Genomic DNA, 26270 nt, shown 5'->3' with positions numbered 1-26270 from the left:
AATTATAATACATAAAATAATAATATAATTAAAAAAAATAAATTAAATAACTATGTAAATACATATTTAGATTAATTACAAAAATAAACTAAAAATATTTTTGTATAAGAATATTAAAAAATATGTAAATAAATAAACTCTTTGTTAACAAAAAAAAAAAAAAAAAAATATTTTGAGTCAAAGCATATATGTATTTATTATGATAATATATTGTATTCATAAAATTGCAACACATGCAGCATTTATATATATAGCTGTGTCTGCTTCATAAACTGTTATGAAATTGACAATTTTCCTATCATAGCATGATCACTTACAAATTTTGGATACAGTAAAATTACGTTCGCGGCACATCATTTTTAATAGTTTTCAGATTACCTAATGTTTTTTTATCCATGCCTACTGCAAGAATAAAATTGATATTAATATCGATGTATGACCTATTAATTAAAGAAGAATCAAATACTAATTATTCACCAAATCTGCATATCAAATTGTGGAAGTCATACAAATATCAAATTGTTGGAAAAAAATGACTCTTTGATATTATTATTCCTGCATGCTTATACTTTTACATGACGATGAAAAGATGATTAATTGACCATACGTTTATAATAATACATTTTAGATACTTACATTCGGCACTAGCTACATCGATAGTATGATCTGTATCTTTGACTGGTAATTCATGTGGACTAGGCTCCAGTTGATTTCTATTTGTTGCAGATATTTTGCTTCCATTTTGTTCGATCACACTAGCACCACCCCGACCATTTGTTATAACGATTGTCGATCCAGATCTTCTCATTGTTGTGCTGGGCAAACTTAAACTAAATAAGACAGACAATATTTTATAGTTGCTAATATATTGTTATTGTAGTTTAATGTGTTTAATATTAATTTTTAATTATATATATATGTATATGTACAATATGTGACAATATATACAGTATAAGCAAAAAAAACATGGAAACCTTGAAAAATTTCGAAAAATATAAGTTAATAGAAAAAGAATCTAACAATAAGACAATATTGAGGAATAATCCGACCATCTTTTCATTTTGGTTCATTTATTTCATATTTTATATTAAAAAGTATCATAACAAACTTAAAAATATCTCAGAGAATTCTTAACCAAAAGAAGTTTTATTATAGTGTTTTGCAAAACTCTCGAGGTAAGCTATAAGAATATATAATTAAAGATAAGGTGTTATTTAAGAAATTGGAGGTAACCTTCTTGTGACCTTCAAGCGCCTATTCAAGGTCAAATCAATGACATTATCTTATGTCCTTTTCGAAATCATACAACTTTTGTCTGAAACATTTTTCTGTAAAACTTATAGTTTTCAGGGTTTCCATACTTACTTTTTCCTCATCCTGTATGTAAAATATATGCATATATCAGATAGCAAAATGTTAGTAGTATATACCAGCAAACGCATACTAAACGCATGCTAAATCATGATTTAACAGCAGAATTTGATGTGCTCTTTCCTCATTAAGTTTAGTTTCTGACGTATTATTTATAAGAGAAAAATTACAATTAATGAGTTTTTATTGGTAACATTTATCCACTACGTATTACAAATTGAATTAAATATTAAAAGTTTTCATAAATATCACACATTACTCTTCTATTTAAATGGTTAAACGTTACAGATTTCTGCTGCCAATCTAAGTCAGATTTTGTGAGTAGGTTCTATTTTGGTAAAGTGCAACAGTCTAATGCAAACACAGTTAATGCACAGCTAATTTCTTAGCAATTTCTGAGTAAGTAGTAGTGGTAATAGTAGTAGTATGGGATAGAGTGGGAGGAGAGACTAGTGCAGTCCCTGCAAATTATCACCTAGATCTATATATATAAGTTCTTCTGTGACCCTGATTTCTTTGTTGAGGGTGCTCATAACCCGAGTCCAGCATTTGTTGCCAGGCTTTATGGATTACTGACATCCCCACTATTGTCTTGGTGGTTTTAATTCTTATTTTTGTTGAGGGTGTTCATAACCTGAACCCAATATTAGCTGCCAAGCTTTATAGATTATTGACATCCTTACTATTGTCTTTGGTGGTTTTAATCCTCTTGCTATTAGAGGGTAATGTCCCTTAACATACACCTGCAGAGTGCGTATTTTCTGCAGCCATATGGGACAGTTTTTAATACCGGTTCCGAACAGCTTGAATTTGGGGGAGTTTATGGCAAGATATTCTCGGTTGCCACTACCTTTCCAAGAGGTGGCAATCAAATAAAAATCGAACAAATTCAACATTTCTAATCGGATTTGAATCCGGAATCTTTGGCACAGTGAACCGACATGCAACTCACTGTGCCATGATCGCTACAATTTCTGAGTAAAATTGTTGGCAATTTATTTATTGCGTGCATTTTACTTGCTTTATGTGTGCATGTACGTATATACGTTTAATTATTAATATTTTTATTTTATATATTTGTTGGAAAATTCGTTGTAATAAAAGTTAAGAATTATTTAAGTTTTATATCTTTACCTAGCAGATGAATGATCAATACTAATACTTCTAGGTCTTGGTGGTAACGCCGGTTTTCCTCCATTTCCATTCGAAGAAGTATCCTCTGAACTCGAGTCTTCTTGATTTCCTACTTGACTTAAATTAACTGCAAAACAATTATATAATTTAATTAAACATAACAATATTTGTTCTTTTTACGAGAAATAGAAATAGAAATTTAAATTACTAGTTGAGAAAGCTCCTTGCATTCCGCGTCTTCTCAAAATTGACGAAACATTACTACCAGAAGAGCTTGATTTATTTTGATGATTGATTTTGTTTTGAGAACTAATCGTAGGCCTCATTAAACCGCTCATTCTGTTGCTGGTTTGACTACTCCATCCTCTATTATTTCCCCCTACTATACCACCAGCATCCGATTCTGAATCGCTCTATATAAATTATCATAATTTTTATTTTGTATTAATTTAAATATTTCGTTGTTTTTTGGTGTATGTTATTACTTGAAACTTACTTGGTTTAAAACACCAACACTGCTACTTCTTGTTATATGTGTTTTTCCTGAAGCATGTTTGGATTGATTACTAAGATTGGCACTTCCAGAGCCTGTTCTTGATGTTGTAGTTAAGTTTTTGCTTCCTAATTTTCCTGAAACTATTATCGCTAATTAGAAAAATAAATCTTCTTGGACACAAAAAGTATGGAAATCTTGAAAAATTTAAGTTTTGCAGAAAAATAATCTAAGGCAAGATCGAGGGAAGATCTATTCATTTTTCTCATTTATTTCATATTTTATATTAAAAAGTATCATAACAAACTTCAAAATATCTCAAGAAATTCTTAACTAGAAAAAGTTTTATTATAATGTTTTGGAAAACCTTCAAGGTAAGCTACAAGAATGTGCAATTAAAAATAAGGTATTCCATTTAAGAATTTAAAGGTGACCTTTAAGCGACTATTCAAGGTCAAATCAATGACATCTTATATTCCTCTTGAAACCATACAATTTTTATCTCAAACATTTTTCTATACGTAAAACTTATATTTTTTCGAGATTTTTTAGGGTTTCCATTCTCTTTTTCCTCACCCTGTATTATAAATTATATCACATCTTATCTATTACTATATAAATTTATATTTTAATACGCGCGCGCGATGAACGCATAGCGAGTGCTGTGACAATTATTATATTAAATAAATAACTAGTATTTTTTGTATTGTATATTTCTACCATAAGGTATGCCTTTTGCATAGATTATTATGAAAAGCAAAAATATTTTGATTATATAGGACTACATGAGAATATATCTTCAATGAAACAGCACCAACGCTACAATCACAAACTATTATGACAGATTTTGAAGTAGCTCTTAAAAAAATTTTATGATTGTTTTACTTTCTGTAGATATAAAAAAATACTACTTTATATTTATATTATATGAAAAAAATCTTATATGAAAACTTGTATTAATATTAATATTTATATTAATAATTTTTCTAGGCGTAAAAATATCAAAAATTTTATAGTAAAAAACTAAAGAAGTACAAAGATTATTAACCAAAATAATTTGGAATTAATACCAGAAGACAAATTTAAAGTAGCCTTTAAAAAAAAATTAAAACAGATGTTTCTGAGGTGAGAGATATTGTTTCAAATATTATTTCGAATATTACGAATTTTTCTGGATAAATCGTGTAAAATCAATTCGATTTTTATTATATCGCAAGCTCAAATGAATAAATAATTTAATTGAAAGATATCAATAAATATCATTGTACATAAATTTATAAATAATCACGATTCTTCCCCTCTGGATAACATCTTATTTTTCAGTGTAAATTATATTTGTTTGAATTTTTGGTAAAAGAAAAATTAACAGAATTGCAAGCAATTGCATACAGAGATTTGACTACATTAAAAGCAGAGAACCTCCTGACACGCTTATAATTACATAATAAATAATACAATTAAATAATTAAAAAATCATATACCCTTACAAATGCGTGGGACGTAGATTAGACATAGGTCTGTCTATTAAAGATTTTCTAACATTAATAAGCGTACTATTGTCTAAAAATATTGTATTATTGTTTAAAAATATATGTAAATTAATATAATAAATTATAATTCAATATTTTATCTAAAACTTCAATTATGTAAAAATTATTTTTAATTATATATTAATCTTAATTATATTATAATAAATTAGTTTTAATTATATAATAAAATTTCAACTTTATAAAAATTATAGTTAAACATAAACATCGTTTGAAGTCTCAATTATATTTAATAAAGTTATAATTAATAATGTTTTAATTATATATGTATAAAAGTAAAATTAGAAATGTCTAAAATATCATTATAAAATAAATATTTTCTGTATTTTGTTCTTAATAAAAATTAATTTTATATTATTTTATGGAAATTATATTTTCAAAATATATACAAATAATAGTCTGTAAACAGTTTAATGTTTCTAAATCAGAAATTCATTTTTTAAGACTTTTTGAAACAATCTCATTTTTTATCAAATTTTCGGTTTTGTGACTTTTCAAAACAATGTCTTAAATTCTAGAATTATGACATTTCGGATATTCTTTTTTAAATTTCGGTAATTTAATTTTTCGGAACATTTTTCAAATTTTCGTAAATTATGCAACTGCTCATTGCAAATTCATACTTTTTTTAAAGATAACTATGTATTTTCTTTACGTCACTTGATTCCTCTCATTACATTATGTATAAAAGTAAATTAAGGTAAAATAATTGAAAAATTAATATTATATTTTACGAGATATTTCATAGTTTTGTAAAATTTTGTTAAATTAAGGTATGAAATATTTCAAACAATTTGTCTAAAACGTTTTTCCGTATCTTCCAAATTTTTCGAAATATTCACTTGGGGTATTTAAAATGGGATTCTGTATAAAAAAATTTAAAAAAAAACTTTTCAAAAAATGTAAAAAACACATCAAGTACATAAAAAAGATATTCAAAACTTAGGTATATGCAACAAATTTAAGTCAATGTAAATACACTGTCAACAAATTATCTATTTAAAAATAGAAGAGATTAATGCAACTAGCCAAGTATTTATGTTGCTATCAATTCATAATCAATGCTATTACTTTAATTCGTAAAGTATTTTTTATGTATGATGTACAATTTGAAAGAAAACTTTTCATAAATTCTAAGTATAAAACAGATTTTTTCTTAAAGATAACTATGTGTTTTAATTACACCACTTGATTTGTCTCAATATTCTGTGCATAAAAGTATTAGGATAAGATAATCGAAAAATAAATATTTTACGAGATATCTTGCATTTTATGTCAAAATATTGCAACTTTGAAGCCTTATAACTCGAAAAGTACTTCACGATAAAACATTTGATTATAGTGTTTTGGAAAACTCTCGAGAGCTACAAGAATATGCAATAATATATATAGGATGTTCCATTTAAAGAAATCGACGTAACCTTCACATGACCTTTAAATGAAAATTCAAGGTTAAACCAATGGTACCATCTTATGACCCCCTCGAAACCCTACAACTTTTGTTCGAAACTTTTTTTCCGGCAACGCTTACTTTTCGAGATATTTCACTGGAGGAATTAAAATGGGATACCCTGTATATGTACCCATAAATTGAAATTATAATGAAATTGTTAATCATTGTATATCTTTCTTAACACATGTTTTTTGTATAAAAGTTTGTAAAATTATACATAAAATGTAAATGTTTAATATAATATTATTTTTATCATACGTATGGATAATGCAACTAATCTTCATATAATATAAAATATTGGACAACAAATTAGGACAATACTTATACGAGCCAGGCATAAAATGAATTTTGCTTTTAAATTATATATATCTTGTAAAATACACGTAATACTCAATAGCCAGGCCTGCTAAAACAGATGTAAAGTAATTAATTTCTGACAATTCCCATACAAAGGATTCAACTATTGAACTGATTTTTGGAAAATTGACAACTAAATGTATCCGAATAAATAAAAAAATCGTCTGTTTATTATTTATTTAAAATATAAAATAAGAGTCCAATTAATATTAACTATAAAATATTTAGTTTTGTTTTCTATATTATATTAATGTGTTATTATATATTATAATTTGTCAAAAAACGTCAGAAAATGACATCCCATTAATGTAACATAGGCCGACAGTTTGCTTACAGAGTATTTTCAAACTAAAGGAATCTTAATAATACTTTTTGTTAATATCAATTTTATAGCATACATCATATTATAAATACTTAGTTAGTTGTATTAATTTTATATCTTTTTTAAATAATTAATTTGTTAATACTATTTAAATGTTTGTTTAAAGAACTATGCCCAGTGGGGCCCTGAATGAACAGTAATGAGTCATATATTAATCGATAGGAAGGTATTCACGAAGAAACAAAAGGTTAATTGCCTAATTGATGTCTGAACGCAGAGAAATCGGACAAGATTAGATAAATGGTCATAATAGCGAACTTTGGACAATTCAAGTACTCAGGGGATTTATTTTATAAGATTGTGCCTAAGGAACTTTTTAATTTTTTTTTTGATGCTCTTATTAACCATGTCTCAATATTATTCTCCGGGGTACAAACTTCCATAAGAAATTGGGCATAATTTTTTAGATATTTAAATTAAGTAACATTTTAATAATTACGTATAATTTGAAAAATGATGAAATTATTATTAATAAATAATAATGATAATTATTATTATTAATAAATAAAATTGAAATTATTATTAATAAATGATAATGATAATGATGGTGATAATTAATTACATATCCTATTTTTAGAATTATTATACATATACAACGAAAAAAATCTGTACATGCATGTATGCAAGAAAATATGAATTCCATTTATTTTTGAGTTCTCCTTGAGATATTCTTTTGAGAAGAGGAGCAACTTCACCAATTTCTTTAGAAGAGTAACCCCTCGGAAGTGGTCGAACACGTGTTTCCCCGTTTTTCGTAATTTTGAACAGTTTCCGAAATATAAAGGATAGGAACGGACTTTATAGATACCGTGTATATGTATATATATATATATGCCCCTTCTTCCTCCCAAATATATAAGCATATTTTTTTTCAGATAAATACATATCTGTATTATTAAAAATGATCAACTATATGTGGTTCCACTCAATAATATTATTTACTTTTTTAATAGTATTGAAATACCTTATCTTGACTTTTGAATGTTTGTAAGAGCTAAATGATTTCGAATTCACCACTCATTGTGATTTTTGTTCAGCACTACAGAATCTATTTATTTCCAGAGTTGCAGTCAATTTTATCGAAATCCAATTTTCATAATAATTGTGCGGGGTCTTTTTATATTAGTTGTATCCAGAGTTGGAAAGTAACGCGTTACTTGTAACCATTACTTTTTTTTGTAACCGTAACGATAACGATGTTACAAAGAACCATCGAAAAAACAGGCGTTTTTTCGCCCATTTTTGGTCCCGCGATTTTGGAACTAATTTGTGTGCCAAATGATAGTTTATGATGAGACATCAATCATAAAAAATTTTTAAGTTGAGATAATAATTGATTTCCGAGATATGGGGGGGGGGGGGAGGGGAGTCAAAGTAGTCAAAATTCATTAATGCGTCAGCTCATTCCCTTTGAATTATGAATTTTTATCTGTCCGATAATTTAAAATTTCGTACTTGGAATGTTTCCTGGCTACTAATAACAAAGTTTGAAGTCAGATTTTTAAATGTGAGCGATTTTTGCGGTCGTTCTTTTGTTTGTTTCTCCCGCTTATATATTCACTAAAATACTTAAAAATACAACTAATATAAAATTGTTCGGAGACGCTCAGATTTTACATTTAATACTTGTTCTTGTCGTACAATTTAACTGTTAATAACTTTTTAATAAACAATGAATGCCGACTAAAACCTTTTAGACTTAGGGTCACAACACTATATATGTCAAAGTCATTTGAAAAACTCTCTAAATAGGAGTTCTACCAAATTTTTATCTCCCTCTGAATTCAGAAACATGTCATTAAATTAGTTGACGAGTTTCTAAATATCCCCTATATGTAGCGGAACCTCAAAATAGAGCACAATAATTCCTTATACATATACACGATATGTTCCAATAGTTTCCAGACTGAATTTTTATATTCAATACTAGTGGTGCGATTTGCCTGTACTTTTGAAAGTATGTTGAGGAAACTTATCGCGCACTCCGTATAAAGTTTCAGCAAGCTATGTTCAAATTCAAGCAGTGTTCAAACGTTTCGCATGAACGGTGTTTGTGACGGCGCGTTACTCATTGTAAAATGGATATTAATATAAAGCAACGTATTGCAATTTATTTTAAAGTTTAAATGCGACGGAAACGTTCACTAGACTTTTTTTCGAAGATAAAGTTGCAGTTGAAAGGAAACCGATTTAACACACGATTGAGGCTATCCAAAAAGCAGTTCTCGAGAAGCTCTGTATGCTCAGAAAAACACTTTATTTAGCATATTAGTTATTCAAAATAGTCTCCATTTATTGCTATTCATTGGTTGGCTGCCATTTGCAAGTTTGACATAGTACGAATTTAAGTCTTCTCGCGGAATCTTCAGCTTCTTGGTTTTGGATGTCCTCAATTGTATATTAAATCGGTTTCCTTTCAACTACAACTTTATCTTTGGAAAAAGAAAATAGTCTAGCGGACGTTTCCGTCGCATTCAAACTTTAAAATAAAATTTAACTGCAATATTCTTTTCACCATGGCTTAAACTTTACATGAAGTGCGCGATAGGTTCCCTCAACATGCTCTCAAAAGTACAGGCAAATCGCGTATGAATCACTAATATTGAATTTAAAAATTCAGTCTGGGAACTTTTGGGACATACCGTGTATGATAGTAAATGAGAGTAATTATCCAATTACCTAACCTAACCTAACCAATTGTGCAATAACACAATTTGTAACCGCAATATTTTCTCCCGGCAATGTATTTAAGGACGTGTTTGTTCAAGTCTTACACGGCCACTGAATTTGATAAAAATAAGGGTTTGACCTTCTAAAATTATAATTATGTATATGTGTAATATGGAAATATATAACTTACTGAATATACAGTAGTACTAGTAGTATAGTATAGAAGCAAACCAAAATTCAAAATACATTTTCTATACAGAACGATAAAATATACCTTGTACAGGACCATGCAGTAACCTATTTGAAGGGTTGATGGAAAGATCACTCAGCGAACAGGCACGTCTCATGCCACTTTCTTCTTCGCTATCAATAACTTTTGACGAAATTCTTGTCCCATTACTGCCAACTGTTGACAACGTGCACACACATGCACTAATAGCTACTATTTTATATAATATGCCGTGCTTAAAAAAACTGATAAGAAACGATAGAAACAAATTCAAAATTTTGTTGGGTTTTATAATTGTATCTCATTTAAAACTGGATTAAATAGTCAAGTTCAAATCTTGTCAAGTGTTTGCTAAATTTGTAATTGTCAGCTATTAACTGGTTAGAGAATAAGATCATTTTTCTAGAGTCTCATCGTAGTTATCTGGAGCATGAATTTCTCTGTGACATTATATTTAGCGAGATTCTATCATTTTGGAATATGTTACGTTTATTTCCCGAACAACGGTTAGTCTTCGGAGTTGGCGGATAACGCTTAGCACGTCTTCCGGATTGGTTAAAGATGATAAGTACATTATGTGCTAAATAATAATAAAAAAAGATGGAAAATTCATCAAACATGTAATACAATACATATAAGAAATTGATATTTTATGAATCATACACACAATTCGATTATAAATATCTTTTTTATCGGATTTTTTAAGCATGGCACTTTTTTCTTCCGAAAATATTAAGTTTGCCTTCTAAGTTCTTAAATAAGTTACGATATAAAAACCACTTGCTGTTGATAACAAAATATATACTAATGTAAAATTAAATTATGATATAAAAGCCATTTGCTTTCATTGACAGCATGATATATAAGAATATAAAAATGAATGAGAAAATTAAGATATTTAAAATATATTTTAATTTCTATTAAAACACTAAAATTCAAAATGTAATTTTAATTTTCTTGAATTAACGCTAGACAGCGATTGCTATTTAACATCAAGCTTCTTGCATAAATGTGAAAGATGTATAAAATAAAAATTAATAGTAAAAAATAGGATAGTGATAAAGGAACAAGAGAAGGATATTATATTTAATGTAAAGCATGCAGTTGCAAAATTCGTGCCAAATAAAAATAATAACAATATTAATAAAGTTATGTTAACGTTTAGTCTTGACGGCTAAAAGTATTTAAAACTGAAAAGTAAGTTACTGTTGCCTTGAAATAAAATTGGATATAATAATTATATTTGTGCATTCATATATGAATGGAATATAAAATGTACAGGGTGAGAAAAAAGTATGGAAATCTCGAAAAATCTCGAAAAATCTCGAAAAATTTAAGTTTTACAAAAAAAGAATCTAAGACAAGATTTTTTTTATTCATTTTTTTCATTTATTTCATATTTTACATTAAAAAGTATATCATGACAAACTTTAAAACATCTCAGGAAATTCTTAACCAAAAGAAGTTTTATTATAGTATTTCAGAAAGCTCTCGAACTACAAGAATATACAATTAAATATAGGATGTTTCATTTAAGAAATTGAAAGGCACCTTCAAGCGACTATTCAAGGTTAAATCAATGACACTATCTTATGTCTTCTTTGAAACAATACAATTTCTGTCCAAAACAATTTTCTGTAAAATTTATATTTTTCGAGATTTTTCAGGGTTTCTATACTTTTTCCTCGTCCTGTACATATATGTATGTATAACAGATATTTCTTCTGTAACGGTATAACGTACTAATTGGTGCAGTCGCAATTGCAACATAAATTCTTGATCGATTTTCGTATACATACTAACAGCAATATTTAATAATATGTAAAAATACACGCAAGCATTCTTTATTTGTTCAATACCTGCGAAAGGATGTTTTGTAGGAAGAATCGCTTGATTGATTGTTGGTAAAGTTTTTGTCCACTTCATGTGACTCTGACATCGAGATGCGGGCGGCCACATTCTCTTCGGTGAGTTAGTACAACTTGAGGCGGAGGTGGAGGAGCCGCTTTCCATCAGCGATCTGTCAAATACCAATGTGTCGACGCAATCACAGTCTTCGCCGCACGAATGTAGTCGTCCGTCGCGCTTATTAACACAAAATTTGTTCTCTCGTTCGGCTTGCAATTTAGCGAAGTTCTCGCTCCTATCTTGGAATTGCGTCGACCGTAAACATTTCTCCTTCATGAAGTATTGCTTTTGCCTCACTAGATTTTCAAATTCTTTTGAAAGTAATTTTACGGTCCCCTCGATGGCACGAGTTATTCTAGCATCCATATTTGCGTCGAGATTCCCAATTCGTTTGTTGGCTGATTGCGAATTTGAAGCTAAATCGGGCTGCAGTTTCATCGTTTGTAAATCGGAGGCTTCATTAGGCTCTAATGAGTCATAAGTTTCTGTATCTTTCGTCGGAATTTCATTTTCGAAACAGTTTCGTTTTTTATCGGAAGAAATACTTTGTTTCTCGATCGTATCGTGAATTTTTCCTAAATAATTACTCCTCACTACATGTGAAGAATCGTTCCTGTCCTGTATAAGTTTATCTTGCAACATAACGTTGTTATCGGTGCAATGAGTTTGTAAACTGTAGAACTTATATCTACTATCTTTATCGTTGTTAGATTCTTGCGCGTAGTTTGCAGATTGTAAAACTTGTTCCATATTAATCGGATCTCGTTTAATTTCTGAATCACCTCGCGTAACTCGGTATTCTGAATAAGATGAATTCGTGGAAAGCGCTATATAATTGTCGGACTCGCTTTTTACAGCAGACGATAAAGGTAATGTATCGATATATTTCCAGCTTGGTTTAATTCTGTTGCGCATGCTTTGGGTACGAGATAAATTTCTTTTAGGTTTCGGTGGTTTATGAGGAACAAAGTTATTCAAAATCATCATCGATTCCGGCTTCATTCCAGGCACTTTCAAGCTATTGCTACGTGTGATCGTTTCTAATTTCCCATAAATTGCCGGGTCTACGTTTCTTCTACGGCCATTGTCAAAATTAAATTCATAATAAGTGCGAGTTTCCGGCGATGCGTTATTTTCTATAAAATTCATGTCGTTCTTAGTTTTGTTAATTCTGGTATCTTGTAAAGATTTTGATCTAAATACTGTTCTGCATAATGCATTCTCGTTGATAGAATTTTCCGCATTATCTACAACAGCTGTTGCAGCAGTATCGGGAATTTCGCTATAAGTTTCGGAGTTTTGCCTCTTTCGTTTGTAATGCGAATCGAACAACATTTCCAAGGGCGCAGATTTCACCATAGAATCAGAATCATCAGTTAACACACTTTCCGTGCTTTGATAAACGGCGTTCTCGCGCAATGGAAATATCTGATAGTCCGATTCATCGGTTAATATGCTCTCCTGACTTCTGCCCGCTTGCATTTTACGCCGGGACAAAAAGAAGCTTGCACTCGAGTGTCTATCATGATCGTAATGATTATAATCTATCTCGGCACTTTCCTTAGAGAATGACTCAATAGAGGCGTCCGAAAGTATGCTTTCCTGAGAACCAGTTAAAACTTTCCCTTGGAAATTCTGATAGTTCGAATTATTCCTATGGTCGTCCAAATGAACATTTATCTGATAGTCACTAACGCAACGTCGAGGTGGATTCTTAAAATCCCCCTCCAAGGAATCGTCGCTGAAATTGCCATTTTCCTCCGTATTGTCCATAGTTTCCTTGAGATTTTCCATGTTATGCTCATTCATAGCTGGTAAGCTTTCAACAGATTTCGCGATGTTCTCCATATCCTCATCCAGACCGATAAAATAACTACAAGACCGTCTCTTCTGAGCAAATCTCGCAAACCGAGTTGTAGCCTTCTTACATTGCTCCTTCAGTAGTTTCAATTCCTCGCATACAGGAGATTCGGGCAAAGATTGATTAGCTTTATTCAAGGACAGCTTATACTTTTCAGTTTTCTTTAACGTCAATGTTAACGGACGACTATGACTGGGTTTTGTTTTCTCATTGATACATAATAGAGTTTGATTTTTTGATAAGCAGTTTTCATTTGGTACTTCTAATTTATCTAGTTTAGATAATGCATTCCCAACACCTTGAATCTTGTTAGTAGTGAGTTGTTGGGGTTTAAGTGTGGATTTTGGTTTTAGCATAGGTTTGCAGGGATTAGTTGGTTTTGAAAACTGGTTTTTTTGACCAAATCTGTTACCTGTGCTAAGCCTCGAACGATGATGCTTCGGCTGTATATGGCTGCTCAAATCGGATATACTTTGGCTTGATTTCAATGATGATCTATAGCCGACCTGTAAGTAATAATCGAAAGTTTTAATCGAAAGTCTCATGCTTTCATTTTGTTTTTATTATGCCAAAAAATTGCCACTTACACTTTGCAATTTTCTTCTGGTTTCTTCTATCCTCCTTTGCAATTCTTCTCGTTTCTTCACTACATCGACGTCGCCTCTACCGTGTTTGGTTGCATTAACTACTGATGCATTGCGTATTGTAGTACTACTTTCACCACCACTAAGTCTGTAATTCAGTTTAATCAATAATTATTCAGACAGCACAGAAAACGAAAAGATGTCTTTTTTAAGTCATCTTTCTGACAAGGCTAAAAGATGTCTAAAATGATGTCTTTCTGCTTACACAAGAAAGTCATCTTTTGTAAGATGTCTAAAATATGTCTTCTAAGAGTCATAATTAATTTTAATATAATTCGACGAAAAGATGTCTTTTTGGTCATCTTTTTACTCATATCTTTTCGACAAGACAAAAAAGATCTATTTTATAATATACATGTTCCTTTGTTTGCCGCTACGTGGCGCGCTTAGATTTAACTAACTCGTATTTAAGTTTTCATAAAATGTATATAAAGCCTAAAAGAATAAGTACTACTAAATATAAAATTTAAAGCCTAAAAGAATAAGTACTACTAAATATAAAATTTAAAGTATGTCTTTTTTGTCAGTTTAATTTCTGATATAATCTCGACAAGAGATTCAGAACATGATGAAAATAGATTATTTGTAACTGGTCGGATTAATTGGAAGTAGTCCGTTTTATTGCACTATTTAAAGAACGAAATCGAAATTTCTATATAACTTGAATGTATATATAATTTATTATCTTATTAATTCTAAATACAATTACAAAGCATTTTTATTTTGAACTGACCATATTTTGATGTCAAAATGTTGTGTGCTTGCTACTGAGATGTCTAAAACATAATTTTTAAAAATAACTAATAAATATCTAAAATTAGACGTCTTTTAGATATTTTATGAATTAAAGCTACAAAATGACTTTTAATGGGACATAAGACATCTTTTCGTCGACTATATGCTTAAACTAAAAGATGTCCATGCCGAAAATCTGTTATCTTTTAGTCATCTTTTAGACATCTATGTGCTGTCTGGGTAGAGACTGTTAAATACAATCACTATCGTGAAATTTCAAATATTCGTTAAATCTTATTTTATCTACAATTAAGTTAATTTCATTTTACCTTCCATGAAATTGGGAACTAATACTCGTAGTTTTTATACGATTCAGAGGCTCTTCTGCTCCGCTAAGCGACTCGAAGGCATTCTTCAAATATTTTTCCCTATGATTCTGTTTAGCGAGCTGATCGAAACCTTCCGAACTGGCTTCGGACAATATAGATAGTGGATTTCTTTCGGCGCTAGGAGTTGACGCACCGCCTTCCGAATCAGACTCATCTTGACTTCCAGACGCGGTCAAGTCGCTCGTCCGACTGTTCTCTGCGTTCTTTAATCTTTTTTGTCGCCTCTGCGATCTGTAAATTCACAAGAAATATATTTTACGTTATTTTACAAGATATTTAAAATATTATCCTAAAAAAGAACATATTAATAAATTAAGCGCGAACCTTCGAAGCTCTTCAACGTCTATTGCGTTAACAGTAAATTGATTTGATATAATATCTTCTGAGGGAGGATAATATATTAATCTATGATGTGATTTTTCAGAACCGGTCGTTCCATTTTCCCCCTCAGAATAATCTTCAACGTCCCCGTCATGTTCAGTGCTCTCATGATCCTAGATGACATAATATATAACAATATGCATTAACAACAGACATAATAATAAAAAATACAAAACGCATAAGCTATAGTCAGTAAATAATAATGTTATATGTTATTTACACAATATATAATGCATATATTTTATGTTAAAAAAGCAGTTTCATAATAAATTATTTCGTAAAAAAGCTATCTTTGAATAATGATTTTTAAAAACGCTTTACGCTTAAGACGTTATACCTCAAATTTAAAGCTGCCAAGACTACTATCGTCGGTATGGTGACGACTCCTTGACTGACGTGTTAATTCCGTAATATTGTTTCGTATTGTTATCTTATCATCAATTATCTACACCAGAAAATATATATCGAAATAAAATATATTTAGCAAAACACAAATATGATAGTAAATTAAAAAAAGAGCAATTTATAAATTAAGAAAAAAAAGATTACAAAGACAAGAGCAAAGTAAAATAATCAATAAATGAAAGATCTGTTATGAATGTAAAATTAGAAAAACGATAACGCATGCAGTTAAATTATATTAATATTCATAATTCAGTTAATACCTGTTTTGGTTCGTTTTCTATCTCTTTATAACTTTCAGGACAAGGCTGAAATATGTTTTCTCCCCCTTCCTAAAATCGCAATTAAATGTTAAGTTTCTGTTCCTAAATTAAAAAATAAAATAGCAATTTATTTTATAAGCTTTTGTATCGTACTATTTATAGTATTACCAGAGTTGGGAAAGTTACTTTATAGAAATAACTTATTACCGTTACTTTTTTTGTATACAATACAAACTTTATATAGAAATTTTTTTAATACAAAGTCAAATTAAATAAAAATTTTACACTAAACGCTAAAAATTTTTAAACATTATTTTACATTAAAGTAATCAAAATAATATAATTTTGATAGTGATATCGCTATTGATATAAAGTGTGTAATAATTTTAATAATAAATTATTTTAAATAAGAGAAACTTTTGAAAAAAAGTGTAAACAAGCTTTCTACTTTTAGATGCTGTAAATGTAAATGAAGTAATTTTCTTATTGTTAGTTTACTTTCAATAGATTTCTAAATATGGTCAAAATCGTTTTCTTTACATCTTTTCAATTTTTTTTATTTTAAAATTCTAACACGATACGACCATTTTCATAATATCGAATTCTTGACTAATCATTGAATTATCTGTCTACTTAAATGTTTTTTTATAAAGTAGAAAGAGACTAAAAAGAGATTCCAACAGTTTCTATGTGATACTGTGTTTCAATATTCTTATCAATCCCTAATTTCACACATATGTGCACATCTATCTATAGTATATGTTACATGTACTATATAAAATGCGCGCATATGCATGAAACGAAAAATATCTACGTTTCTTTACTTGAAAATTATATTCCAAAAAAGTATAGTATATTCAAAGTATATTCGAAAAAAAAATCCCAGATAGCACAGAAAGGCCAAAAAAAATCTTAAAGATATTTAAAAAGCAATAAGACGTCTTTAAGTTGTCTTTTAAGCATCTTTTAAAGACACGTGCTGTCTGGAAAGTAACGATAAAAGTAACTGTTAATTTCGTTACTTGCTATCAAAAAATGTAACAAAGTTACTTTTTCCGTTACAAGTAAAATTTGTAGTTATCAAAAAAAAGTAACTGTAACGGTAACATCACTAGTAACGCGTGTTACTTCTCAAGCGTATACTTCCCTTACCCTGAATATTACTACACACTATTTATAGTATTATGTTTTCGAATAAGCATGATAATTATAAAAAATATAATCAATAAACGTCAAAGACTCAGATATTTAATTTGTATATTCAATTAAATATCCATTCGAAAGTTCTTTTCTCTGAGAATTAAATATATACTTTATAATACCAACCCTTTTACTAATTATTGTTTCTCGACGATATTCATTGCCGTATTTCGTTTCCGTGCCGCTGTCGATGGAGCTATCCTTTGAACCACTGCAACCGCCACCGCCATCCGAATCAATAGCATTACGGGACGAAGGAAACGGTATGACTTCATCGCTATTGTAGACGGACTTTACAGTGATACCGTCGCTTTCTTGAACTCTTTGTGCCCATCTTCCTTTAGGTAGATCAATATTGAGGGATCTAACATTCAAGTCAGGTACCGCGCTTTCATCAGTACTTGTGGTATTTATTTGTTTCTTCGCCCATAACGGTAACTGACCCACACTAAATCTGTAATCCATACCGATACCTTGAGGCGTTGGATTCGCATTGGGATCAAGGAAATCTGGTGGGGGTGATCCAAAAGTTTCTTTGTCCAATTGCACGTCGATGTTACCAACATTGACCTGAGGCAATCTCCTACGAACACAACACATCCGATACAGTAATATAGTTTTTAATCAAAAGTTGCAACTTCCATCTAAATCAATAAGATTTATAAATAATGGCGAGGAGAGAGAAGGGAACTACTCACTTGCCGGCGCGCATCGCTTGTTGAGCTAGTCGAGCTTGCATGGTCACAACCATATCATGTGGAACGCGCCATATAAATACACAACCATCGCCGCTCGCAGATACGAGGTGACGACAGTCCGGACTGAAACGTAAACCTGTCACCAATTCCGAGTGACCGACCATAGTGGCCATACACTCACCGCTGTAATAATCGTATACGCAAAGTGTTTTGTCTGTACATGAGGTAGCTACATAAATACCGGATGCGTCTGAAAATATTGAATAGAACATTTGTAGATCAAAGTCAACAATTGAAGATAAATATTGCTATTCTACTTCAATGTAAATAAAATATTCATCAAACAGCGAGATTTGAAGATGTGATAAATGTAAATTATTTATTATTTTAACAAAATCATTTATTCTTAAAAATTTTTTTTTCTTTAATGTAAAATATAATTGCAAAAAATAAGTAATTATATTACAGTAGAACTTACTTAAAGTAAAAATTATGGAAAATTGTATTTTTATTTTATTAAGTATTAATGTAGTAATGTAAAGTATTAATTTCAATAAAATTATATAAAGAGCTCCGATTAATAAATAAGTAAATAATAAAGAGGCAATAGGAGCGAGGAGATGTGAATATAAAATTGTAAGTTTTTTATATATAGATGATATGTCGCAATTATATTGACATTAAGTACATTAGTAACATTCTATAGAATGACGGAAATTACAATAAAGATTTGAACGTTTCGATTCATGTTTTGAATCCTCTTCAGCATAATATATAAATTAAATAAATTAATTATAAATAAAAACGAAATTAATGATAAAACATCGCATAATAAAGCCGTAAGACATGTGTGAACATAAAATCCGTGATCGTATTCGCATGATTAAAAGGATCACTGCCTCAGAACCACTGTACATATTTATCGCATGTTAGTTGTATAAATTACAGTTGTATAGATTACCATCTGTACCATCGGCATAACCACACGTTAAACATCAGTTGTCGCGATATATATACCATAGATTCAACAACACACAAACGGAGTGCATATCCTACTTAACCCCTCAATCTAACTGCATACCTCCCTCGGTCTGGAAACCTCGGAGAATTGCCTCGCGGGATTATTATGTAAGCCGTACCAAAAAAAAAGCCGAATAAGTTGGATCGTTTTATATATATGTAATTTATACAACTAACATGCGATAAATATGTACAGTGGTTCTGAGGCAGTGATCCTTTTAATCATGCGAATACGATCACGGATTTTATGTTCACACATGTCTTACGCCTTTATTATGCGATGTTTTATCATTAATTTCGTTTTTATTTATAATTCATTTATTTAATTTATATATTATGCTGAAGAGGATTCAAAACATGAATCGAAACGTTCAAATCTTTATTGTAATTTCCGTCATTCTATAGAATGTTACTAATGTACTTAATGTCAATACAATTGCGACATATCATCTATATATAAAAAACTTACAATTTTATATTCACATCTCCTCGCTTCTATTGCCTCTTTATTATTTACTTATTTATTAATTTCAATATTGCTTCAATACAGTATTGATTTTGCTGTTAAAGAATTTTATAATGAACTATGAATTATCTTACCTAGAACGACTTTGATTAATGAACCATCCTCGCTAACGGAGCCTTTAAAAGTTTTATTGTGTTTACCCGTTGCAACATTGTATACTCTAATATTTCTATCTTGACACGCAGTTAAGACGTGCTTTTGCCCGGAATCGACTTCCATGTCATATAGAGTAGTTTTTCCCTGAGCGTTGTGATCTCTTGCAAATTGTGGCATTCCACCTGGTGTCTACATAAATAAAAGGATAATTATATTATTATATTTATAAATAATATATAATTATATTAATATATTAATATAATATATTAATAAAATTATATTAATATAATGTATATAATATATTAACATATTATTTTGACAGACAAATCATCGATTATTGAATCAAATTACTTACCGATTGCAACTGTCTAAAAATAATACTCTTATCGGCGCCGCAGGATACCATCTGTATTTGATTATCCTGATTTGATTGATTGAAGAATCTGACAGCAGTAATGGACGAACTGTGATCATCGAGCGTTTGCAAGAAATTATATCCTTGATCCACGCTAAAAACGTGAATTAACCGATCTCGCGATGCACTTGCCAATAGCCTCGGGACATTTACAGAATATTGCGAAAATTTCGAATACTCTAAACACAGCACCTCGGCGTCATGCGCCTCTATTAAACACAGTTCTTCTAATGAAGATATATCGTGAATTCTGATGTTGCCAGATCTATAAGAACAATACATAAACATTATATTTCTTATCTTTTTTTTTCATTATTTTATGTTCTTTTTCGATCAATTTTATATATAATATTTATATAGTAATTATATTATATATTATATAATATTTATATAGCATTATATGTATATAGTATTATTTAGTTAATTATTATTACATTTAGTATTATATAGTATTATATAGTATTCATTATATAGTATTATATACAATATATAATTTTATTTATACATAGTATATGTATACAAGGTATATATAGTGTACGTATACAGGATCAAGGAAAAGTAATAGAATTATAGATTTTAGAAAAAAATACTTATAAGACATGTGTTCTAATTAACGGTTGTCATTTGGAACTTGGATCATACTAATATCAGTAAATTTAATAGGTTATAACTTAAAAATTTCTTAATAAAAAAAAGTTTAATCATACATTTTTAAAATATTTCAACAGAAGAATATGCAATAAAAATAGGAGTTTCTGTTTAAAAAATTCAAGATGATCTTTATAAAATGATTCAAGATTATGACATAATGACATAATTGCTAGATATCATCATACTTATGACTTTTATTTAATTTTTTTTCAAAATCCGTAATTATCGAAATATCAGTGCGTTCCGTTCCTCATTCTGTACATATTACCTAAATTTTTCTTTTTATTTTACCTATCTCCGGAAGCAAGGTGTTTGCCATCAGGACTGACTCTTATAGATCTGACGCCATTACGACCGTCATAAGATGCGTCACTTTTTTCAGTGGATCCTGCAGCAGCTAAGTCTAGATCCTTCAGATAAGTCAATTCTGGATCCACATACAAAACTTTGATCAATTCCTGTTGATAAAAAAAAGAAAAATGTAAAATGAGATATCGCCTTTATATAATTGCGTCTCATTTTGTTATATTTTGCAACAGAAGATAAGGCACGCATATATACTGACGTTGCTGTAAATGTTTCGTTTATACAATGTATTATTTGGCGAGATATCTTTTTCTAGATTCCAAATTCTTATTGTGTCATCGCTGGAGCAAGTAATGAAACTTCCAAACGGCATCGCGCCGACAGAATCTGGACCGGCTGGATACATCTCGACTCCCCAAATGCAGGCCGAATGGTATAGAAATGAGTGCGATTTGCCGACTCGTCTGATATCTTTCACATCCCAAACATAGATACTATGGTCGTTGTAAATGCAGGTTAGCTTGTTGTTTCGTTCATCGAATGCCAACGCAATCGTATCTGGATATTTCGCGTTAGATGGATGTTGAGACATATGACTGAAAAAAACGAATAAAAAAGTATTCATAAGTCTCGTGCACCAGGAAATACATACTAGAGAATTGAAGGAATATCGTTGTGAACCTGATAGACAATCCTTGCGCGACATCAACTCCTAAGTAATGCGTCCGCGGTAGTGTAGTGATAAATTGAAGCGTACTAGGATTAAAACACCTCACAATTCCTTCAGCGCACCCGATAAAAATATATTTATCTCCGACCGTCATGCAATTAGCACTGGTTGTCTGAAAAAGTAGTGAAGTTATTTTCATGTGCACAAACTTACTAAAGTATTATAGATTGATTATATTCTATTTTTTCTTTTGTTTCAATCGATGTAACTAAGTATAGAGACAATCCTAACTGTCCAGAATAACTTACTCGGAGTTCGACCCATTTGTCCAAAAGTCTCCTATTATTAAATTCGCACAACAGGCCTGTTTTGGTAATTACATACGTAGAATCTGCCATTTCCCCTTTACCGCAAGCTACGTCAACGAAGTCGTTGTTTCTTTGTTCCCCTAATATGGCAGATCGGCCCATCAAAGGCACAGGTTCTTTATACTACGACAACAGAATACCATAAATATTAGAAAGTTCTACAGCCTTATTATTGCGCTAAGAAAAGAGAAAAAAAAATCGGTCTTATATCACAATGAAAGTTATTGTTGAAAGTTTACCTTGGCACTGCGAGAATATTCCAAGTACCAAAACTTGACATGTCTGTTACCCACGGTAACGAAATAATTGCCATTTTCTGCAAAGCAGACAGCCTTTACTTTGCTCGATACTTTGTTGGATGCTACTTTAACGTTGTTCCTCCAATCCCAGACGTTGACGATCATGTCGTGCTGCGAGCCAACCGATACGACATACTTGTTGCTTGGCGAAAATGCCTGAAAAATACAATATCGTTTTTGTACATGTACCTACTACAGGTTACTTAATATATAATATATGCAAGGTGTTAATTAATTTTACTAATTAATTTTACTAGTAGTAAGTATACATATAGCGATATTCTTTGAAAAATAAATCGAAAAGTTTTGAACTCATAAGACCCCATCTATTACGTGCACGCACGCACATGCAGAGTGTTCGACAATAGTCGGCAACAGGATAAACAAATAAAAAAAAAAAAAAAAAAAAAAAAAAAAAAAATCCACTCAAAAAAATTAACGGGACAACAATCTTTTCACAAAAAAATTGTCAAACTTTGAAGTGTTGTAACTTTGTGAGAAATTATCCTATTAAAACAAACAAAAAAGCAAATTAAAGTTTGAGATGTGTACTTTGAGATCCTCTTGGGCTCATAAGAATACATTCATTAATTTTGAAGTTATGTGACTTTGAAGTGGAATAAAGCAAATAAGGAAGTGAAAATCTCAACTTTAACGCATCGCACCGAGTGAGATGATTTTTTTCTGGTTTATCAAACCAATTTTAAGTGCAAGGCTGTTCTTTTAGCTTTAATTTCGTTTTTTATTTTTTGTCATACGATTTTTTATTGCCAAGTTCTTCCACTTTAAACAAAAAAACTCTTTTTAAACTTAATAGGTCATATTAGGTAAACAGATCATCGTACAGGAATAAAAAAAAAGCATTTTGAAGCTTAAAGTCTCAGCTTTCAAGTAGTAAGACTAAATTTCAGATATGATTTCTTATCACATGACGTTTTGCACTTTGAATTCAACTCCAAAATTTCAGTACGTCGACAATACAAATTAAGATGGCTGCACATAATCTAAAGATCATTCTTTCGGTTGCTCCAGCTTAAGAATAAAAGTTGAAAATGTACTCTTTCAAATCCACTTTGGTTTTTTAAGATTCGATTATTTTTGGCAGACATATTCAACTTTAAAGTTTGTGAGAGAATTTTAAACAGAATATGCATATGGTGAACGTATTCTTCATCGCGCCTACAACTCAAAACGTGCATACGCATAGTGTGTGTAATTAGAGAGTACAAAAGAAGGCAATTCTTTGCCTACATTGGGACAATGAAAACATAGGAGAAAGGGTTTGGAGTCGATACTGTGGAAGTGACGAACCACGGAGTCCTAATCTCTCCATAGTGAGAAGGAGTTTTCTTTGCAAGAAAACAAAAGCCTGTCAATGACTATAACAGATTATAATGACTGATAACAGAATCAATTATTAAAAATTTAGTATATACGTCCTAAAATAAATTTTTAATAATTGATTGTTATTGAAAATAATTATTTTATTTTTACTTTAGTATTATTGTGAGAAGTATAATACGTAAAATGACTGTATCTAACAGTAAGAAAAATTATATTTTGCAAATTAATCTTTTGACATAATTTATTATTAGTAGCCAATTAATATATTATTTCAGTCTAATCTTATAAGGAAAATGAAAGAAATAAAAAGTATAATAAAACAAAATTCAAAATTTTGCAAATATACAAGATGAAAAATTATTATGAGTAGTACACTTACCACACAATTGATGCCGTATTTGTGTCCAGGAAATTCTGCGATCTGCACGGCATTATGCGGATCGGATATATCCCAGACACGGACGTTCGGCATGTGACCGCATTCACCCGTTGCCAGAAGCTTGCCATCTCCGGCGAGTGCTAGAGAAGTTACGGTTTTGCGACAGGCGTTCAACACATGCGCCTGACTGTTCTTCCGTGGATTGAATAACACGACAGTGCAGCTGTAATGGAATGCAATAGAAACGATATTATCTGTAAAACGCAACCAATCGAAACAAATTTTAATAGTCATTAAGAGACTGGAGTCGCAAATTTTTAATTCAATCCATAATACATAATGTTATTATAAATATAACAAATTTAAATTAATTTACATTATTTACTGTTACATTAAATTTATATCTAAAAATTAATTGATTAATTCAGCATGGTAAATCATATTCCGTATCGATGATTTATTTATCGCAATCTTATCAGTTCGCGCTCACTGACTGTAATTACAGGATCGAAAATTAAAGTTTTTCTAAGTTTTCTATCTTGTTAAATGTTTTTCATTTATTTTTTTTCTCGATTTCTCGTCATTTAATTAATTTTAATCACTATTATCGTACAAAATAAACTTAAATTGATCAAGTTTGCGGAAAGAGAAAGTGTGTGCACCGTTTATGAACGTTTATAGAAACAATTTTTTTTCACAATTTTCAGTATTATAGCATATAATGAGATCTATTATTTTTATTAAATATAAAGAGATATTATGACTGAATGCGATATCAAGTAAAATTGAATATTACCTTGTAACTAATATTTAATATTAATCCACACATAAAAATTAGGAAATTAAAAAAAAGTAAAAAAAAAGAAAAAAAAAAGAGAGGGGATAAGAAAGAGGCAAAGACAAAAAAGGGAAGGGAGGGGGGATTTTAATTTTTTCTTTGTTCTCAACGGGTTTTTCCTGTTTGTCAGAATAGATGAGGCCGTGTGAAGGAGAACGTACTGTGTACGTTCACTCTATGCCTGCAGCTTAGTAAAACTAGCACGCCAGGAGATACAGCTCGACATGCATCAATGGTACACGTGATAAACTCTAGACTCCATATCTGGCAGATATGATAGTACGCATATTCACTTGCACATGAAGTTCATATATCAACTTCTTGTCGCAAAGGATGTAATAGGAAGTCGCTAGCAGTTTAAAGGAGGATGAATCACTTTTAATAGTAATTCAATTAGTATCGATTTTGCAATTATTTAATTATTTATATTATAGTTTATAATTTCTTTTACTGAAAACAAAAGAAACGCTTTAGAAATGCTAAAGCTAACATAGCAAAATCAATATAATATAAAAATTAAAAAGTAAATAGTCAATTTATTCAAGAATCTTAAGTCTCATCAGATGTGCAGCTTATAAAAATAACTAAATGTTGACGAGAAAAAAATATAAAAAGAGATATAGGAATAGATATATATTTCGATTTTATATAACATTAGCGGACCTGATCAACCAAGAAACTGACAAGATTAAGATTCTGATGACGAATAATACGAGACGCTATACAGTATAATACGAAAAAAGTAATATGAGGGCTCCAAGCAAAGAAGTTTACTACAAAAAACTTAACGCGGGAAGGTGGAAACCTTCTAGGAATTTTTATGGTAGTAGAAGTCCATTTCAAGATATTTAAACTATACAATGTGTATAGTTGCATCTGATGAGGCTTAAGATTCTTTGAATAAATTGACTATTTATTTTTTGATTTTTATGTTATATTGATTTTGGTATATTAGAGTTAGCATTTCTAAAATGTTTCGTTTGAAAGTGTTTCTTTAGTTTTCAGTAAAAGAAATTATAAAACTAAACTATAATATAAATAATTAAATAATTGCGACAAAATCGATACTAATTAATATTAAAAACGATTTATTTCGACCATTTAAGGCGAATTTTGACTTTCCCATGGGCTTAGACCAATAAAACGGTTATTTTCATATTCAGCTACTCAAAACCATAAGAAAATATATGTAACTTACGTTACACTTTCTGAGCAAAAATCAGCATATTTTACTCACCCTC

General features: G+C 30.1%; 1 protein-coding gene across 6 annotated transcripts in view; it reads right to left on the bottom strand.

Moving 5' to 3' along the window:
* Wdr62 (WD repeat domain 62) overlaps nucleotides 1-26270 on the bottom strand; it is a 75591-nt gene that overhangs the window by 5770 nt on the left and 43551 nt on the right. For 2 of the 6 annotated variants that reach the window (XM_072901561.1, XM_072901562.1), the window contains 21 exons: nucleotides 24192-24414; nucleotides 22409-22624; nucleotides 22110-22292; nucleotides 21813-21973; nucleotides 21391-21727; nucleotides 21117-21283; nucleotides 20115-20439; nucleotides 19738-19948; nucleotides 18118-18367; nucleotides 17546-18002; nucleotides 16220-16288; nucleotides 15892-15999; nucleotides 15498-15667; nucleotides 15114-15404; nucleotides 13993-14137; nucleotides 13818-13911; nucleotides 9682-9813; nucleotides 3002-3141; nucleotides 2714-2918; nucleotides 2506-2632; nucleotides 637-830 (listed from right to left, as the gene is read on the bottom strand). In XM_072901561.1, coding sequence (XP_072757662.1) covers nucleotides 637-830; nucleotides 2506-2632; nucleotides 2714-2918; nucleotides 3002-3141; nucleotides 9682-9813; nucleotides 13818-13911; nucleotides 13993-14137; nucleotides 15114-15404; nucleotides 15498-15667; nucleotides 15892-15999; nucleotides 16220-16288; nucleotides 17546-18002; nucleotides 18118-18367; nucleotides 19738-19948; nucleotides 20115-20439; nucleotides 21117-21283; nucleotides 21391-21727; nucleotides 21813-21973; nucleotides 22110-22292; nucleotides 22409-22624; nucleotides 24192-24414 — 4205 coding nt within the window. Of the gene's footprint in view, nucleotides 1-176; nucleotides 403-636; nucleotides 831-2505; nucleotides 2633-2713; nucleotides 2919-3001; nucleotides 3142-9681; nucleotides 9814-11495; nucleotides 13912-13992; nucleotides 14138-15113; nucleotides 15405-15497; nucleotides 15668-15891; nucleotides 16000-16219; nucleotides 16289-17545; nucleotides 18003-18117; nucleotides 18368-19737; nucleotides 19949-20114; nucleotides 20440-21116; nucleotides 21284-21390; nucleotides 21728-21812; nucleotides 21974-22109; nucleotides 22293-22408; nucleotides 22625-24191; nucleotides 24415-26270 lie in introns of those variants that run through there. The other 4 variants (XM_072901560.1, XM_072901559.1, XM_072901564.1 and 1 more) reach the window with 4 other exon arrangements.

This window comes from Anoplolepis gracilipes, chromosome 11 (genome assembly GCF_047496725.1).
Source record: "Anoplolepis gracilipes chromosome 11, ASM4749672v1, whole genome shotgun sequence".
Classification (NCBI taxonomy): domain Eukaryota; kingdom Metazoa; phylum Arthropoda; class Insecta; order Hymenoptera; family Formicidae; genus Anoplolepis; species Anoplolepis gracilipes.
This window is presented reverse-complemented; position numbering and strand designations above follow the sequence as displayed.